The sequence below is a fragment of the Schistocerca piceifrons genome, chromosome 3, assembly GCF_021461385.2.
Source record: "Schistocerca piceifrons isolate TAMUIC-IGC-003096 chromosome 3, iqSchPice1.1, whole genome shotgun sequence".
Lineage (NCBI taxonomy): Eukaryota > Metazoa > Arthropoda > Insecta > Orthoptera > Acrididae > Schistocerca > Schistocerca piceifrons.
In genome coordinates, this window is record NC_060140.1 from 899,377,756 (window position 1) to 899,396,975 (window position 19,220).

Below are 19,220 nucleotides of genomic sequence, written 5' to 3' on the forward strand. Positions count from 1 at the left end.
TCTCTACATTTGGTACCCGGGTTGCGTAGACAAGAGCTTTCAAATGCCCCCACAAATGAAAGTCAAGAGGGTTGAGGTCAGGAGAGCGTGGAGGCCATAGAATTGGTCCGCCTCTACCAATCCATCGTTCACCGAATCTGTTGTTGAGAAGCGTACGAACACTTCGACTGAAATGTGCAGGAGCTCCATCGCACATGAACCACATGTTTTGTCGTACTTGTAAAGGCACATGTTCTAGCAGCGCAGGTAGAGTATCTCGTATGAAATCATGATAACGTGTTCCATTGAGCGTAGGTGGAAGAACGAAACTAAAATGAGCTCTAACATGGAAATTAAGCGTTTCCGGACACATGTCCACATAACATCTTTTCTTTATTTGTGTGTGAGGACTGTTTCGGCCGTACCTTTTTGTAACACCCTGTATATGGACAGTTCCAGTGGTCGCCTCACTCGCAGCTCTGTCGCTGGAAACCTGAGGAGTTTCGTCCCCAGAAGCGACCACCTGTAGCGCCTGCTTTACGTTTGACACAGCACGTGTTCTTTTTGAATATTATCGTGGGAATATCTCCGACACTGCGGTTAACAACACGTGCGGAGTACCTATGTGTTCCGTCTAGACAAATAACACCTCCCACAGATTGTCTCTGTTTGCAAGAGACTGTTTCCTGTGTGTGAACGGCTTCGAGTCCCCTCAGAGACAGACATCATTGTATTAGGGATAAATTCCTCACCAGTGCAAAACTGGAGACTTTGCAAAGGGTCGTCCTCGCACTGCGCTTGTTTGTTTTATAGGAAGAAACGAAGATTAGGGTTTAACGTCCCGTCGACAGCGAGGTCATTATAGACGGAGTACAAGCTCGAATTACGAAAATATGCCCTTCCAAAAGAACCATTGTATGTTGTATGTTAACCAGGGACCTAGAAACGACGGAGAGGCTCCGTCCCCGCCGCAGCCGCAGTGGTCCGCAACCCCACGACGACTACCGCAGTCCACTTCACCCCTCCGCCGCCCCACACCAAACCCAGGGTTATTGTGCGGTTCGGCCCCCGGTGGACCCCCCCAGGGAACGTCTCACGCCAAACGAGTGTAACCCCTATGTTTGCGTGGTAGAGTAATGGTGGTGTGCGCGTACGTGGAAAACTTGTTTGCGCAGCAATCGCCGACATAGTGTAACTGAGGCGGAATAAAGGGAACCAGCTCGCATTCGCCGAGGCAGATGGAAAACCTCCTAAAAACCATACACAGACTGGCCGGTTCACCGGACCTCGGCACCAAGTCCATCGGGCGGATTCGTGCCGGGGAGCAGGCGCTCCTTCCCGCCCGGAAAGCCGTACGTCAGACCGCACGGCCAACCGAGCAGGAAAAAGAACCATTCGAGCATTTGCCTGGAGGGATTTAGGGATCTCAGGCAAACCCTAATTTAAGTTGGTGAGGTAACGGATTTGTATCGTCGTTCTCTCGAATGGAAGTCCAGCGTGCTAACCACTGCGCCCCCTCGCTCGGCCGCTGTGTAGGGCAGGTATTGGTCATGTGCCTTCGTGCCAAGTGGGGGCCAACGAATGTGAGGATGCCGTTTGGCAGCCAATGAGCAGCTGTTAAACTGATACGTCTTTGCGCCCCTGATATACGATTTACTTGCGTATTGTGGACGGCCCAATTCTGCTTTTGCCTCATTTAGGCGTTCCTGTTAACAAAATGTTTCGCAGTGTAACGCTGTTTACATCGAAATACATAATAATGAATTCGTCTAAAACACCGGTTCGGTGACGGATTGATACGACTGGCCGGCCGGAGTGGCCGAGCGATTCTAGGCGCTTCAGTCTGGAACCGCGCGACCGCTACGGTCGCAGGTTCGAATCCTGCCTCGGGCATGGATGTGTGTGATGTCTTTAGGTTAGTTAGGTTTAAGTAGTTCTAAGTTCTAGGGCACTGAAGACCTCAGATGTTAAGTCCCATAGTGCTCAAAGCCATTTGAACCATTTGATTTCTTATCAGATACGGAATTTGGATAATCCTGACAGATACAAAAGAACTATTGTCATGCAGCGGACATCTCGACCTTTATTTTCTACTTTTTCTGCATACGAGAGTTTTTTTTTCCTGGATATATACAGCTCTGTTGCTTGGTATGTTGAAATGCCATTAATAATTTCCTCTTAAAGGCAGCATTTAAGCCGGCCGGAGTGGCCGAGCGGTTCTAGGCTCTACAGTCTGGAACCGTGAGACCGCCACGGTCGCAGGTTCGAATCCTGCCTCGCGCGCGGGTGTGTCTGATGTTCTTAGGTTAGTCAGGTTTAAGTAGTTCTAAGTTCTAGGGGACTGATGACCTCCGAAGTTAAGTCCCATAGTGTTCAGAGCCATTTCAACCATTTGAGCAAGATTTAAGTTGTGGCTGTAGTCAGATTTGTAGCATAGCCTGAAGTCTAGATTAGTTTGGAAGTTTAAAGTTTGGTTGTGGTAGCGTAAATTCACTGTGTATCAATAAGACAAACGTATGTGTACGGGAATATCAGACAGAACAGAATGCCAATAACTGTCATAAGTCTCTGTTTCATGTTTTGTACGAATTAATTCGTATCAGTAAGTCACTGCAATGAAGATTCCGTATTTTTATTCAAAAGAACAACGACATTGAAATTAACCGGTGGGGAAAGTCGAAAATTTGTGCCCGAATTTTTCCGTTTCTTGCGAACTGTCGTCTTGACGGCCTCGGATAACCGTTCACTGTCCCTGACCGATCCAAAATCCCAACTTGACCACATGTTACTGACTTAGTGTCCCTGCGCATTATCGTCACTACTCGCAGTGATTGTTGATTCTCGTGGAATTCGGGACTGGTTGCGCATCTTCACGGAAAGGGTCAATGGCCGCAATGGCCGTCTCACCCTATATATATATATATATATATATATATATAGAGAGAGAGAGAGAGAGAGAGAGAGTCTCTAATAGCCTTCAATATAAAAAGCACAAAATGCTACATATATCAGTAAGCAAAAGCAGAAAGTAGAATTCAGTGTTCAGCAATGGATTACGTGTTTATATGTATTTACAACTGCTAACGAATTGGTTTTTCTCCGAAAATTCAATTTGATCGCCCTCTAACACCTCGAATATTAACATGGCTGCATTGTGAATTATTTGTCCTGTGATCGAGTCGAAAACATAACGTTTACGTTTATGAAATCTTCTCGGATTATCGACTCAGTCGTGGCGTCGCGTTGGCGCACTGTTTTGACGACTGTCTCACTATTCATCTTCAGGCAGACTGTCGGGTCTATATCCAGTTCTTTCATTTATAGCCGTTTAACCGCAGACTCCTACGCCAAGAGTCCAATGACGGGCAAGGAGCTATTCGAAACGTTTCAACAAAACGAGACAACGACACTACTGTATATCCAGAAAGATTTCATCAATGAAATTCGCCGAGGAAGCCTGCAGTCCCAAAGAGTGTTTCATGGTTGGCTATGCACTCAGCTGTTCCGAGAAGATTACGTCCCACAACCCGCTTGCGATGGGCGCTGCAAACATACACTCGAAGCTTAGACTGCGGACGCCCCGTCGTAAAGTCTTGCAGCTGACGCACACTTTTGTGCGTTGACGTGTGACTGGAATGAGGGCACGGCGTGTGGTGTGTTTGAAACATCCCCTTAGCAAAATTTATGAATGATTGTGCTGGTAAACCCTTTACGTTATTTGATTTTCAAACAGCTGAGCAAAACCGAACGTACTCAGACATTTCTCCCTTTACTTATTCTGATCATCACTAAACTGACACACAATATTTTTAGCGCAACGCAATCTGACTTTTAATAATCCCTACAAAATAATGGCCCTGACTAACAATAACCTATACCTTTCATGAATCACTTACCTCACAAAAATCTTCATTACTCGAATTATTGCAATACAGTGAGCGCCAATGCCGCCAGCTAAATAAAAGATTCTAACTACTGAAGGCACTAACTACTGATAGGCATAATTAGCAAATGAGAGAATTTGATAGAGAACAAACAATGTATTTACCTTAATAGTGTTCAAACGTCATATAATATATACACTCCTGGAAATGGAAAAAAGAACACATTGACACCGGTGTGTCAGACCCACCATACTTGCTCCGGACACTGCGAGAGGGCTGTACAAGCAATGATCACACGCACGGCACAGCGGACACACCAGGAACCGCGGTGTTGGCAGTCGAATGGCGCTAGCTGCGCAGCATTTGTGCACCGCCGCCGTCAGTGTCAGCCAGTTTGCCGTGGCATACGGAGCTCCATCGCAGTCTTTGACACTGGTAGCATGCCGCGACAGCGTGGACGTGAACCGTATGTGTAGTTGGCGGACTTTGAGCGAGGGCGTATAGTGGGCATGCGGGAGGCCGGGTGGACGTACCGCCGAATTGCTCAACACGTGGGGCGTGAGGTCTCCACAGTACATCGATGTTGTCGCGAGTGGTCGGCGGAAGGTGCACGTGCCCGTCGACCTGGGACCGGACCGCAGCGACGCACGGATGCACGCCAAGACCGTAGGATCCTACGCAGTGACGTAGGGGACCGCACCGCCACTTCCCAGCAAATTAGGGACACTGTTGCTCCTGGGGTATCGGCGAGGACCATTCGCAACCGTCTCCATGAAGCTGGGCTACGGTCCCGCACACCGTTAGGCCGTCTTCCGCTCACGCCCCAACATCGTGCAGCCCGCCTCCAGTGGTGTCGCGACAGGCGTGAATGGAGGGACGAATGGAGACGTGTCGTCTTCAGCGATGAGAGTCGCTTCTGCCTTGGTGCCAATGATGGTCGTATGCGTGTTTGGCGCCGTGCAGGTGAGCACCACAATCAGGACTGCATACGACCGAGGCACACAGGGCCAACACCCGGCATCATGGTGTGGGGAGCGATCTCCTACACTGGCCGTACACCACTGGTGATCGTCGAGGGGACACTGAATAGTGCACGGTACATCCAAACCGTCATCGAACCCATCGTTCTACCATTCCTAGACCGGCAAGGGAACTTGCTGTTCCAACAGGACAATGCACGTCCGCATGTATCCTGTGCCACCCAACGTGCTCTAGAAGGTGTAAGTCAACTACCCTGGCCAGCAAGATCTCCGGATCTGTCCCCCATTCAGCATGTTTGGGACTGGATGAAGCGTCGTCTCACGCGGTCTGCACGTCCAGCACGAACGCTGGTCCAACTGAGGCGCCAGGTGGAAATGGCATGGCAAGCCGTTCCACAGGACTACATCCAGCATCTCTACGATCGTCTCCATGGGAGAATAGCAGCCTGCATTGCTGCGAAAGGTGGATATACACTGTACTAGTGCCGACATTGTGCATGCTCTGTTGCCTGTGTCTATGTGCCTGTGGTTCTGTCAGTGTGGTCATGTGATGTATCTGACCCCAGGAATGTGTCAATAAAGTTTCCCCTTCCTGGGACAATGAATTCACGGTGTTCTTATTTCAATTTCCAGGAGTGTATATATATATATATCAGTTCATGACATCCAGTCTTACAAAATTACTCTCTCTGATGGACACACGTCCAGATCATCCGCTCTCAAAACTCCGCCATCTCTCACCCCACATCCACCACTGCTGGCGGCTCACCTCCAACTGCGCAACGCTACGCGCTGTTAACAGCCAACTGCCCATCACTACAATAGCCAACAACAATGCAAACCAGCCACAGACTGCACACAGCACAGCCAGTGATTTTCATACAGAGCGCTACGTGGCGTTACCAACACAAAGACCTAAACAGCCTACTCACATGTTGTGTTGTTCCAGCTGTTGGCGGAGGCGCTGCTGCTGGCGTGCGCGGGCGGCACCGGCCTCTACTACCGACACATGACGGAGGCGGCGCACCAGCACACGTTCGAGGGCACGCGCACCTGTATCGAGTCCCGCATCAAGCTGGAGTGCGAGAAGGAGCAGCAGGAGCAGCTGCTGCTCAGCGTCATCCCCGCCTACATCGCCGCAGAGGTCGGTGCACTGCTGCGCTCATTACACTCCACTTAGTGCTCAAGGCTTGTGTGTACTGGGTATAAGTGCAGATGTCTGAGGACGGTGTACTGAACGGCATTTCATCAGTATTTACGTCTTTTGCAGATTAATAATAATAATAATAACGATTAGGTTGTTTAGTACCTGCAAGCACATGTAGCAAAAGCAAGCCATTACTGTATTTACCCCTGGGCAGTGTGTCAGGTGTTGAAACGTGGATGTCTGGACACAGAACGCTTAGTCAAAATTGATAGGGGTAGTCCACTTACGCGCCCGGTTTCCCGGGTTCGATTCCCGGCGGGGTCAGGGATTTTCTCTGCCTCGTGATGACTGGGTGTTGTGTGATGTCCTTAGATTAGTTACGTTTAAGTAGTTCTAAATTCTAGGGGACTGATGACCATAGCTGTTAAGTCCCATAGTGCTCAGAGCCATTTTTGGTAGTCCACTTAATGGTGCAGTTGCGACCGTGCTCAGAACATCAAGTAGTAAGTTACGTGACGTGTTTGCAAGAAGACTGTTAGACGCAGAAAAAAGCCAACGCAGTAATGTATGTACATATGAAGGTACCTCATAAGAAAGTATCTACACTTGCAATCATGCTCATAAATTAAGGATAATGATGATACATGGTGAAAAAAACGCTCTGGTGGGTGGTTTGCGGGTTTAAATCACCTCAGGGTATGACCATGCGGTGCATTTGACCTGCAGCCGTAGCACGGTGGTGCTGGAAGTAGGCCTCATACGCAGAGGTGTGTTGGTGCATGTCAGAGTACGGTGCAGCGAGTAAGTGTGCATACGTTTTCAGACGTGCTAATGGTGACTATTTGTTAAAAATGGCTCAAAGAACACATACTGAGGCCGTTATGAGGGGTAAGATACTAGGGCGACTGGAAGCTGGTCAAACACAGCAGGTCGTAGTACGGGCCCACCGTGTGCCACGAAGTGTGATTTCAAGATTACGGAAACGATTCCGACAGACAGAAAACGTGACCAGGCGTTACAGTACGGGAGGTCCACACTGTACAACACCACAAGAAGACCAATATTTCACCATCAGTGCCTGCAGTCGGCCACGGAGTGCTGCAGGTTGCCTTGCTCTGAATTTTATCGCAGTCACTCGAACAGTTGTCTCCAGACACACAGTCTACAGACGATTGAACAGACATGGTTTATTCGCCCGGAGACCTGCAAGGCGCATTCCACAGACCTCTGGTCACAGGAGAAGCTGTAAAGTCTGGTGTCAAGAACACAGTACATGGTCATTGGAACAGTGGTCCCAGGTTATGTTCATGGACGAGTCCAGGTATAGTCTGAACCGTGATTCTCGCCGGGTTTTCATCTGGCGTGAACCAGGAACCAGAAACCAACTCCTTAGCGTCCCTGAAAAGGACCTGTGTGGAGGTCGTGGTTTGATGGTGTGGGGTGGGATTATGATTGATATACATACACCTCTGCATGTCTGTGACAAAGGAACTGTAACAGGTCAGGTTTATCGCGACGTCGTTTTGCACCAGTATGCCCGCCTTTTCAGGGTTGCAATGGGTCCGACCTTCCTCCTGATGGATAATAACGCACGGCCCCACCGAGCTGGCATCGTGGAGCAGTACCTCGAAACAGGAGATATCAGCCGAATGGAGTGGCCTACCTGTTCTCCAGACCTAAACCCCATCGAGCACGTCTGGGATGCTCTCGGTCGACGTATCGCTGCACGTCTTCAAACCCCTATGACACTTCAGGAGCTCCGACAGGCACTGGTGCAAGAATGGAAGGCTATACTCTAGCAGCTGCTCGACCACCTGATCCAGAGTATGCTAACCCGTTGTGCGGCCTGTGTACGTGTGCATGGTGATCATATCCCATACTGATGTCGTGGTACATGCGCAGGAAACAGTGGCGTTTTGTAGCACATGTGGTTCGATACGTTTTTCTCAACTCATCACCAATACCATGGACTACCAGATCTGTGTTGTGTGTGTTCCCTGTGTGCCTATGCTATTAGCGCTAGTTTTCTGTAGAGCCACGCTGTGTGGCACCACATTCTGCAATTATCCTTAATTTATGAGCATGAGTGTATATCCATTACACCCTTTGTATACGCCCATATCAATAGTATTATTGGCTTTGCGGATAAGGGCTTGCTCAAAGTGGATGTCTGTGAGTGTATGTGCGAAACTCGGCAGTAATATACTGCCTGATACAAAAAGTGAAGCATCCATAAGATATGGTCGGATATCAATGTAACTTCATAGATGCATACACCATTGACATGTTGGCATGTGTGTGAATGACAAGAAATGTAAATTCTCTGTGTCCATTAGCCCAGCCACCAGAATGCATTAGCGCTGTCCGTCTGTAGTGTTGTTAACACTTTGCCGCCCGCACGCCTCGTACAAATTTATTTGCTCGGCGCCGGCAGCGCTAATTCGAATTACTTGGCTTGTCGCCGGCCGTTCTTGAGATTGTCGGAAAATGTTACGTTTTACTAATCTCATCGTTAGGTCTCATAAGTTATCAACCACGTTCCCCTACTTTTATGAAATTTCGAAAATATACATACGTAAATAAATACAAAATTCGTTTGTTTCACATATCTGTTTATTTGCATTGTCTCTGGGGCTTAGAATTTCTCTTTCATATGATATTCAGCAAAATAGTCTCCAAGATGTAACGCAACTCCATAAGACTTGCACATTAGGTTTGTTGTTCCTTTTTTTTTTTTTTTTTTTTGACCGTACATGGCAGTTTCTTCGTTTTCTTTTATTCCTCTCGGAAATACGTAGGCTTGTTAGTTGGTGTTGCTTTATGTGACCCGAAAGTCTGTCAACCGAATAATTATGAGACGTGCGTGATGTAGTGTTGTGGACTGGCAAGACAGCCAATCCACTATGACAGGAAGCCGAAAGGCACGCATTTAAGCTCACGCAGGCTGGCGTGAGGTCTGGAACAGGACAAGGAAATGAGGCTAACAAAAATAATACGTAGCTGCTGGAATACTTAACTTTAATCCATAATTGGTGAACATCGCTGTTGACGGTACATGTTTTACAGCATCAATAGTAACTGGTAATGGCGCCTTGCTAGGTCGTCACAAATGACGTAGCTGAAGGCTATGCTAACTATCGTCTCGGCAAATGAGAGCGTTTTTTGTCAGTGAACCATCGCTAGCAAAGTCGGCTGTACAACTGGGGCGAGTGCTAGGAAGTCTCTCTAGACCTGCCGTGTGGCGGCGCTCGGTCTGCAATCACTGATAGTTGCGACAAGCGAGTCCGACGTATACTAAGTGACTGCGGCCGATTTAAAGGCTACCACCTAGCAAGTGTGGTGTCTGGCGGTGACACCACACGTAGTGGCAACCTCCAAGTTTTGCTCCACGCATTCATCGTAAACAATCGTACCGTCTCTTTCGTCTACCATGATGAAAGGGCACAGGAACTTATAAATACAAAGAACTTGTGGACCTTTGTAACTTATTGTTACCTAAACAAAACGCCAACAGAATGTAAAAGATACTAAACTGCTGTAGCCGGCCACAGCGCGATACTATACTCACTACACCACTGTGGTGTCGCCGGCCACTGAGCGACACTATGCACACGACACCACTGTGGTGTCGCCGGCCGTTGACCGCTATTTCACGCACGGCACCACTGTGGTGCCTCCGGACGGCAGAGTGCTAACAGGGCTGTTGGGGTATATTACGGGCGTGAACATTGTCATACGCTGGGTGGACCTCCGTTCGGCCAGCTGGTCGGATCGTGCAGTATCCAGATTTATGAGGTATTCAGATGTGCCAGTGGCCCAGTGTTGGACTGCATGGGAACGTGAGGGCAGGCATAAAGTCTTCCGGTTTTCCTCCGACCACGTCTGACACCCACGAGCGAGGATCGCCGTATTCTGCACCCAGAAAATCGTAACGCCTTCACGCCTGCTCCTGGCATCTGAGAGTAAGTTATTGACTCCTTACAACATTCTGTGCCATCCTGCCCCATTGGTCAGAGATTAGCAGCAGCCAGACAAGGGAATATTGTGCCCTGCATAGGCTGTCAGTAGCGCCACACCACAAACGGCTGTGTTAGGGTGTGCGGTGACTGGGAACCCTGGACTGCCGATGAATAGCGTCGCATTACGGTTAGCGATGATCGCGGTTCTTCACTTCTCCATATGACAATGGCTGTTGCTTGTAGATAGGTGCCATTCATCCGATGTGTTGGAGAGTACGACACTGTTGACCTTGAAGTCGCCGGCCGAAGTGGCCGTGCGGTTAAAGGCGCTGCAGTCTGGAACCGCAAGACCGCTACGGTCGCAGGTTCGAATCCTGCCTCGGGCATGGATGTTTGTGATGTCCTTAGGTTAGTTAGGTTTAACCAGTTCTAAGTTCTAGGGGACTAATGACCTCAGCAGTTGAGTCCCATAGTGCTCAGAGCCATTTGAACCATTTGAAACTTGAAGTCGTGGGGGTTCGATTCCCGGTCGCTCCTTGTACCGATTGAAGGAACTCCGATGGCAGACAGACGTCCTGCGCACTCATGTGTTACCTCTCGTGCTAAAGTACCGTGGCATCATTTTTGACCAGCACGGTCCTCGTTCACACGTGGCATGGCTCTCTATGAACTGTCTGTGTGACGTTGAGGTACTGCCAAGGCCAGCAAGGTTCCTACAGTGCTGGCCACCGTAAATGCAACACCCTGAAGGAAGCATCCGAATCAAGTGAAATGTACACCATGGGTTTGCAGCGATGAGATATGCAACTGATTAGAATTTCAGCGCAGACGCACATCACGCGTGCCTGTGGCGCCACCTCATAGCGCCATTTAAGGCTTGGCGATTTCGACGAGTGTACGTTCGGCACGTGTGTTTACCTTGTGGTTGTTTCACAAGACGATCAGTTATGCCTCGTAGACAACAGCGAACATCGTTTGATCAAGTATCCGAGTTCGACAAAGGAAGGATAGTGGCTTACCGAGATTGTGGATTATCATACAGAGAAATCGCTAGTCGTGTTGGACGAAACCAAACAACTGTAATGCGGATATGTGACCGTTGGATGCATGAGGGTACGACGGACCGACGTGGTCGATCGCATTCACCTCGGTGCACCACTGCACGTGCTGATAGGCAAATTGTGCGCATGGCAGTGACGGATCGCTCAGTGACATCCCGAACCATAGCACAGCACATTGCGTCTGTAACGCATCATCCAGTGTCTGCGCGTACCATTCGACGCCGTTTACAGCAGAGTGGTCTGTCCGCAAGACGTCCATTGCTTCGTCTACCATTGACGCAGAACCACAGACGTCTCCGTCGCCAATGGTGTGATGACAGACGGATGTGGACGGCAGAATGGAATGACGTTGTCTTTACTGACGAGGCACGCTTCTGTCTGCAGCACCACGATGGTCGGATTCGAGTGTGGAGACACCGTGGAGAGAGGATGCTGGACAGCTGCATTATGCACCGCCACACTGGTCTTGCACCGGGTATTATGGTATGTGGCGGTATTGGGTATTACTCTCGCACGCCTCTAGTACGCATTGCCGGTACTTTAAATAGCCGGCGCTACATATCCGAGGTGCTGGAGCCAGTTGTCCTTCCTTACCTTCAGGGCTCGGCCACAGCCATATTTCAACAGGATAATGCGCGACCACACGTGGCACGCATTGTCCAAAGGTTCTTCGTCAATAACCAGATTGAAGTGCTTCCCTGGCCGGCTCGCTCTCCGGATCTTTCGCCGACAGAAAACATGTGGTCCATGGTTGCTCAACGAGTGGCGCAGATTACACCCCCAGCCGCCACACCAGATGATCTTTGGCAACGTGTGGAAGCTGCTTGGGCTGCTGTACCCCAGGAACACATCCAACGTCTCTTTGACTCAATGCCGAGACGTGTGGCAGCGGTGATCTCCAACAATGGCGGCAACTCTGGCTACTGATTCTGGCAGGAACCACATGTCACAGACGTCTGTAAACGTAATCATGTGATACTTGGTTAACATGTTATCTACAAAATAAATTTTGTTGTGCTACCTCTTGTCTTTCTTGGTGTTGCATTTACGGTGGCCAGCAGTGTATATGTGTCCCCGATATAGCATCCCCCATATAGCACGTGAGGGTTCAGCTCGGACATCATCTCCGTCCCAGCGCTACTATCCACTATATGACGGACCAGTTACAACATTTATGGCCAGCTTGCCTCACGAGATGACACAATGGCTTTGTGACACCATTCCAAACTGAATCAGTGCATACACCCACGCCTGTCTGGAGCAACGACATGCTGATAAGTGGGCTCATACTTCTAAGTCCGTTGTAAATATGACTCGATTTCGTAATCACTGAAATAACGTCGCATAGCGTCTTAAGTGTGAAGTTTCATTTCGTTTCCTCTTCCCCTTCTGCGTGCTTCAATTTCTTTTTGAGGCAGTGTAATTATTTTGTGGTAAACAGTTACAGAATAGTGTCAAAATTACAATTTTATTTTCAATTTTTGTATTGACAATATTATCAGCTCGGCATTGAATGGCACTATACAGGGTGATTCAAAAAGAATACCACAACTTTAAAAATGTGTATTTAATGAAAGAAACATAATATAACCTTCCGTTATACATCATTACAAAGAGTATTTAAAAAGGTTTTTTCACTCAAAAACAAGTTCAGAGATGTTCAATATGGCCCCCTCCAGACACTCGAGCAATATCAACCCGATACTCCAACTCGTTCCACACTCTCTTTAGCATATCAGGCGTAACAGTTTGGATAGCTGCTGTTATTTCTCGTTTCAAATCATCACTGGTGGCTGGGAGAGGTGGCCGAAACACCATATCCTTAACATACCCCCATAAGAAAAAATCGCAGGGGGTAAGATCAGGGCTTCTTGGAGGCCAGTGATGAAGTGCTCTGTCACGGGCTGCCTGGCGGCCGATCCATCGCCTCGGGTAGTTGACTTTCAGGTAGTTACGGACAGATAAGTGCCAATGTGGTGGCGCTCCATCCTGCTGTAATATGAATTGTTGTGCTTCTTGTTCGAGCAGAGGGAACAGCCAATTCTCTAACATCTCCAGATACTGTAGTCCAGTTACAGTAGCACCTTCGAAGAAAAAGGGACCAAAAACTTTATTGGCTGAAATGGCACAGAAAACGTTCACCTTAGGCGAGTCACGTTCATACTGAGTTGTTTCCCGCGGATTCTCAGTGCCCCATTTACAGACATTGTGACGGTTGACTTTCCCGTTAGTGTGGAAAGTTGCTTCATCACTAAACACAATCTTTGAAACGAAAGATTCATCTGTTTCCATTTGAGCAAGGATAAAATCACAGAAATCGATTCTTTTAATCTTATCAGCTGCAGACAGTGCTTGAACCAATTTCAGACGATAAGGTTTCATAACTGACCTTTTTCGTAGGACTCTCCATACAGTTGATTGTGGAATTTGCAGCTCTCTGCTAGCTCTGCGAGTCGATTTTCCTGGGCTGCGAACAAATGCTTGCTGGATGCGTGCTACATTTTCATCACTCGTTCTCGGCCGTCCAGAATTTTTCCCTTTGCACAAACACCCATCCTCTGTAAACTGTTTATACCAACGTTTAATACACCTATCGAAATGCACGCTGAACAACTGTCGTCGATTCACTTCTGCCGTACTCAATAACACAAAAAGCTTTCTGTTGAGCGGTCGCCATCTTAGCATCAACTGACGCTGACGCCTAGTCAACAGCGCCTCAAGCGAACAAATGTACTACTAAATGAAACTTTATAGCTCCCTTAATTCGCCGACAGATAGTGCTTAGCTCTGCCTTTTGTCGTTGCAGAGTTTTAAATTCCTAAAGTTGTGGTATTCTTTTTGAATCACCCTGTATTGTGTAGAGTGCGTAGTATCCTGAAGGCAGTAGATCTCTGAAAAGATGGCGATTTTAGACGTACAACCTGCTCCTGTTCTACCAGCTGCCACAAAGCAAATTGAACGCTATTCTAGTACACTCCAGTCACTGTAATATTCGGTTCACGGTGTGCTACGAAATCAGTGACATGCATCACTAATTACGTTAAGGAGTGTAGCACGTTATCGTGATTTAACGTTATAGTGAATTAACGTGCATTTCATAAACTATGTGGCTAACATTTAGCTGTGTGAAAGACGTGACGATAGCTTGTGACACAACTTCTCAATGTTGAACTAATATTCTGCAGAAAATTTCACAAAATCTGTTTCAACATCTACGAAAGAAAGCTGTAATTTACGAAATTTACCGTTTAAATAACACACAGCGTTGTATTAAATTGTGCTCATGATCGACATCTAAATCCTTCGTCTACAGAATGTGTTCAGCAGACGATGATTCAGATAAGCTGCAAACTTACAATTAGAAATGCAGTATACCGACCGATTTAAACTGGTTTGTAATAATTAAATATCGTCGGTTGCACGTAAGAGTCAGGTGAAATACAGATAGACATCAAGATCAATGAAATAATGCCAATGACAAACAAAGCAGGTGCTGGCAGCTATGAATATTACAGAACCACCAGGTTATGAAGTCAGTGTTGCGTAATACAGACACAAATTATTTACAGAAGAAGCGAACGATTAGTGGCAGCCGTCCGTGAGGAAGATTAGTTTGGATTTCTCAGTAATGAACAAACACGCGAAACATTACTGACTCTGCTACTTACCTTACATTATAGACTGACGAAAGGCAAACCTACGTTTATAGCATTTGCACAGTTACAGAAAGCTTTCGAAATTATTGAATGGATACGTTCTTCGAAATTATGAACAGCGGAGGGGTAAAGAACAGAGAGCGAAAGGCTCGTTCAACATGTACAGTAACACACTGCACTTGTAAGAGTCGAAGGACTTGAAATGGAAGTAGAAGTTGAGAAGCGAGTGAGAGAGGGGTGTAGCCTGTCGCCGATGCTATTAATCTATACATTTAGCAAGTAGTAAAGGAAACCAAAGACAAATTTGGAAAGGAAATTAAAGGTCAGACAGAAGAAATAAAAATTCAAGATTTGCCGATGACATAGCACTTCTGTCAGAGACGGCGAAGAACTTCGAAGAGCAGTTGAAAAGAAATATAGTTTCTCTAAAAGATATTGTATGAGAACATCAACAAAAATAAAACTAGAGCAATGGAATGTAGTAGAAAGTGATCAGGTGATGCTGAGAGAATTAGTTTGAGATAAAATATTTCGGCAGGAAAATGACGACGGCCGAAGTAGAGGAGATGTAAAATGAAGACTGGTAACAGTAAGAAAAGCGTCTTACGAAAAATTTAACATGGAATATAAATGTAAGTGTTACTAACTCTTCTCTGATGTTATTTTTCTGTAATGTTGTGACATGGGGTCCATCATGAGGAATCAAGGAGGGAAGTTGGGGGAGAGGGGAAGGACGAAAGCTGTAGAGTGACGCCAAGGCCATTCTGAAACTGATTTTACTCCTGGCATATAAGCAGTGGCCGTCCATTAGCTACGGTGGCAGCTTGAAATAACAACTGTAAACAACAGATGCGCCAGTCAGCTGTGAGCAGGCCGTGTTCAGTAGCGGAAGTGCTGCCGTTGGTGTGCCAACGTTGTAGTGTCACAACTCGCAGTGGAGCAACAACTCCGAATCAAGCGTTCAAGATATTCTCCATAATGTTTTGAAGATGAGATAAGTGTGTGCCAAGTTTTCGTCGCACGCTTAGACTCCAGAACAAAAACGATGATGCGCCTACTCCTGCATCGGCTGAAATTGAAAACGTGGACTTTTCTTTTCATGAAAAAGTTATCAAAGGTAAAGAGGCTTGGTGCTTTCTGTAATAACCTACCACAAGACGACAAGGTGTAGAACTTCATATGAAGGGTCGACACTTTGACGACATACCGAAATTCAAATCAGTGTGACGAGCGAGTTGAATAAAATCCCAAAGAAAGACTTTTCTGGCAGTTTCACATGAGTTGTATGAACTTTCTGTACGTTGTACTCAAGTGAGTGGGGAACTATGTAGAAAACCTGAAGCATCAAACTATCTTAGGGTACCTATGACAGTGCAACTGTGTGGAAACATTCGAAAGGACATGCGGAAGAGAAATTACGAATAAACCATTGAAAGAAACTCATTTTCATTTCCACATGAGCGGATAACATTTGTTGATTGCGTACCATGTTTATGTTTCAGGTTACAAACGTTGTTCATTGTAGCGACAATCTACATCCACGTCACCCCGGAACCACATTAGACATTCCCTTTTTCTACTGTCTGCAACATTTTTCGAACGGTAGACCATGGAATGTTCAGCTGCCGTGACACAGCTCGTGCACTGCTTGAAGATCACACACTGCGTGCAACATTCTCAGCCATAGGAACAGTATTTTTTTTAACAATTTCTGGCGCTATTGGTCGTTGAACTCTCCCACCTTGCCAGCTAATTCGAGCTTCCGCATCATGTTCTTTAACTTCGGTGCGGAAAGAGGACCTTTATGTATTTCTTTAATGTCTCAGTACTCGCGAAGAGCAATATCACTATTGGTGTTCTCTTGACTAAATAGCTGTACGAGTAAAGCCCTGCTCACCTTATACAAATCCATGTCGACTGTGCGCAACTGTAATGTACACTGATGCATGTGTTTCAACCCTACGGCACCTAACGGCAAGTCATGACACCAACACCACTAACAACGTAAATCCTGTTACGCACAGTACGAACGTCATTGCTATAAAGCTGGGCAGCCGGTAAATATTGGCTCAAGTAGTGAAAGTGTAATCACAACCAACCTGTATATTGCAGTAGCTGTGAAGGGATGAAGAGAGTTTCACAAAAATGACTAACGAGGAAAGCTGCATCAGACGAGTCTTGTGTTACTAAACAACAACAACAACAACTAAGACTAAGACTACGAGGATGCAAACCGTAACAGTCGTGAGCATTAGTTAGCTCTGAGACTGGACGCGGTGAGTCGATGCTAGTGAAGAATGCTTTTAAGGCGATAAAGAAGCCATTATCAACATCTCACTGAGTTTGAACGATGTCTTGTAATACAGTACTTTAGGAGAAATTTTTGCACCTTACACAAAGAGACACCTAAATGGAAATAGGTATTTCTGGTAGAATGATATGTGCTCTGTTGACTGGTGTTAGTGCATGTAATGTGGTAGGTGTCCATTTTGAGAGACATGACTTCCAACATGGCTATAACTTGGTACATTCATATTTTTTAGCAAATTTAGAGGACTGTAGCACCGTTATTAAACACGCAAACTAGGCCCTAATTTATGAAATATCTAACGGCCAGACAGACATTAGCGATCTCTCCTCACTACTTTTGCCTTGTTAAACCAGGGGACAAATTTGTCACAACATGATCTGTTACCCATTTTGAGCTGAGATTATCCCATAAGCATTGCTTTCTGAACTTTTCTGGCGTCATTTACGTGTTGAGCACAAAAATTTGTACCACTATGTCCAGAAACAAGCGGAACAAGCGGCTAGCTCTTTTAGATTAGGAACAGTGGCCAGCCCAGCTTGAAGATTAGTTCGTGACTTTTCGGCCTTTTCACAAGAATGACTCCAGTACCAGATAACTGGAAAATTGTGGCAAGTTCCTATGGGACCAAACTGCTGAGGTCATCGGTAACGGTAAATCAGACACACTACTTAATCTAACTTAAATTAACTTACGGTAAGGAGAACACAAACACACACCCATGCCCGAGGGAGGACTCGAACCTCCGACGGACAGAGTCGTGCGAACCTTGGCAAGGCGCCCAGGACCGCTCATCCACCGGGCACGGCGGTACCAGCTGAACTTGAAACTGTGCAGAATGTCATGGACGTCCATCAAGTTCAGTCTGCATAAATTTCATCGAAATTAAAGTTGCTCGAGCTGGGAGCATGTTCTAAACTAGTACACTTGACATGTTGTTGTTGTTGTGGTCTTCAGTCCTGAGACTGGTTTGATGCAGCTCTCCATGCTATTCTATCCTGTGCAAGCTTCTTCATCTCCCAGTACCTACTGCAACCTACATCCTTCTGAATCTGCTTGGTGTATTCATCTCTTGGTCTCCCTCTACGATTTTTACCCTCCACGCTGCCCTCCTATACTAAATTGGTAATCCCCCGATGCCTCAACACATGTCCTACCAACCGATCCTACCAAACGATCCCTTCTTCTAGTCAAGTTGTGCCACAAACTTCTCTTCTCCCCAATCCTATTCAACACCTCCTCATTAGTTATGTGATCTACCCATTTAATCTTCAGCATTCTTCTGTAGCACCACATTTCGAAAGCTTCTATTCTCTTCTTGCCCGAACTATTTATTGTCCATGTTTCACTTCCATACATGGCTACACTTAAATCAATACTCGATGTTAACAAATTACTCTTCTTCAGAAACGCTTTCCCTCCCATTGCCAGACTACATTTTATATCCACTCTATTACGACCATCATCAGTTATTTTGCTCCCCAAATAGCAAGACTCATTTACTACTTTAAGCGTTTCATTTCCAAATCTAATACCCTCAACATCACCCAACTTAATTCGACTACATTCCATTATCCTCGTTTTGCTTTTGTTGATGTTCATCTTATATCCTCCCTTCAAGACACCATCCATTCCGTTCAAATATTCAGCAGTCCTTTGTTGTCTCTGACAGAATTACAATGTCATCCGCAAACCTCAAAGTTTTTATTTCTTCTCCATGGTTTTTAATAACTACTCCAAATTTTTCTTTTGTTTCCTTCACTGCTTGCTCAATATACAGATTGAATAACATCGGGGAGAGGTTACAACCCTGTCTCACTCCCTTCCCAACCACTGCTTCCATTTCATGCCCCTCAGCTCTTATAACTGCCATTTGGTTTCTATACAAATTGTAAATAGCCTTTCGCTCCCTATATTTTACCCCTGCCACCTTCAGTATTTGAAACAGAGTATTCCAGTTAACATTGTCAAAAGCTTTCTCTAAGTCTACAAATGCTAGAAACGTGGGTTTGCCTTTCATTAATGTAGCTTCTATGATCAGCCGTAGGGTCAGTATTGCCTTGCATGTTCCCATATTTCTACGGAGTCCAAACTGATCTTCCCCGAGGTCGGCTTCTACTAGTTTTCCATTCGTCTGTAAAGAATTCGCGTTAGTATTTTGGAGCCGTAACTTATTAAACTGATAGTTCGGTAATTTTCACATCTGTCAGCACCTGCTTTCTTTGGGATTGGGATTATTATATTCT

At 46.4% G+C, this 19,220-nt stretch overlaps 1 protein-coding gene across 1 annotated transcript in view; it reads left to right on the top strand.

The window, feature by feature from the left end:
* The first annotated feature begins 5,795 nt into the window (after window positions 1-5,795).
* The window catches only part of LOC124789372 (adenylate cyclase type 2), a 278,181-nt gene continuing 264,756 nt past the window's right edge, over window positions 5,796-19,220 (top strand). Inside the window, exon 1 of the mRNA XM_047256703.1 lies at window positions 5,796-5,987. Within this exon, the coding sequence (XP_047112659.1) occupies window positions 5,853-5,987 (135 nt within the window). The 5' untranslated portion in view covers window positions 5,796-5,852. The remainder of the gene's footprint in view (window positions 5,988-19,220) is intronic.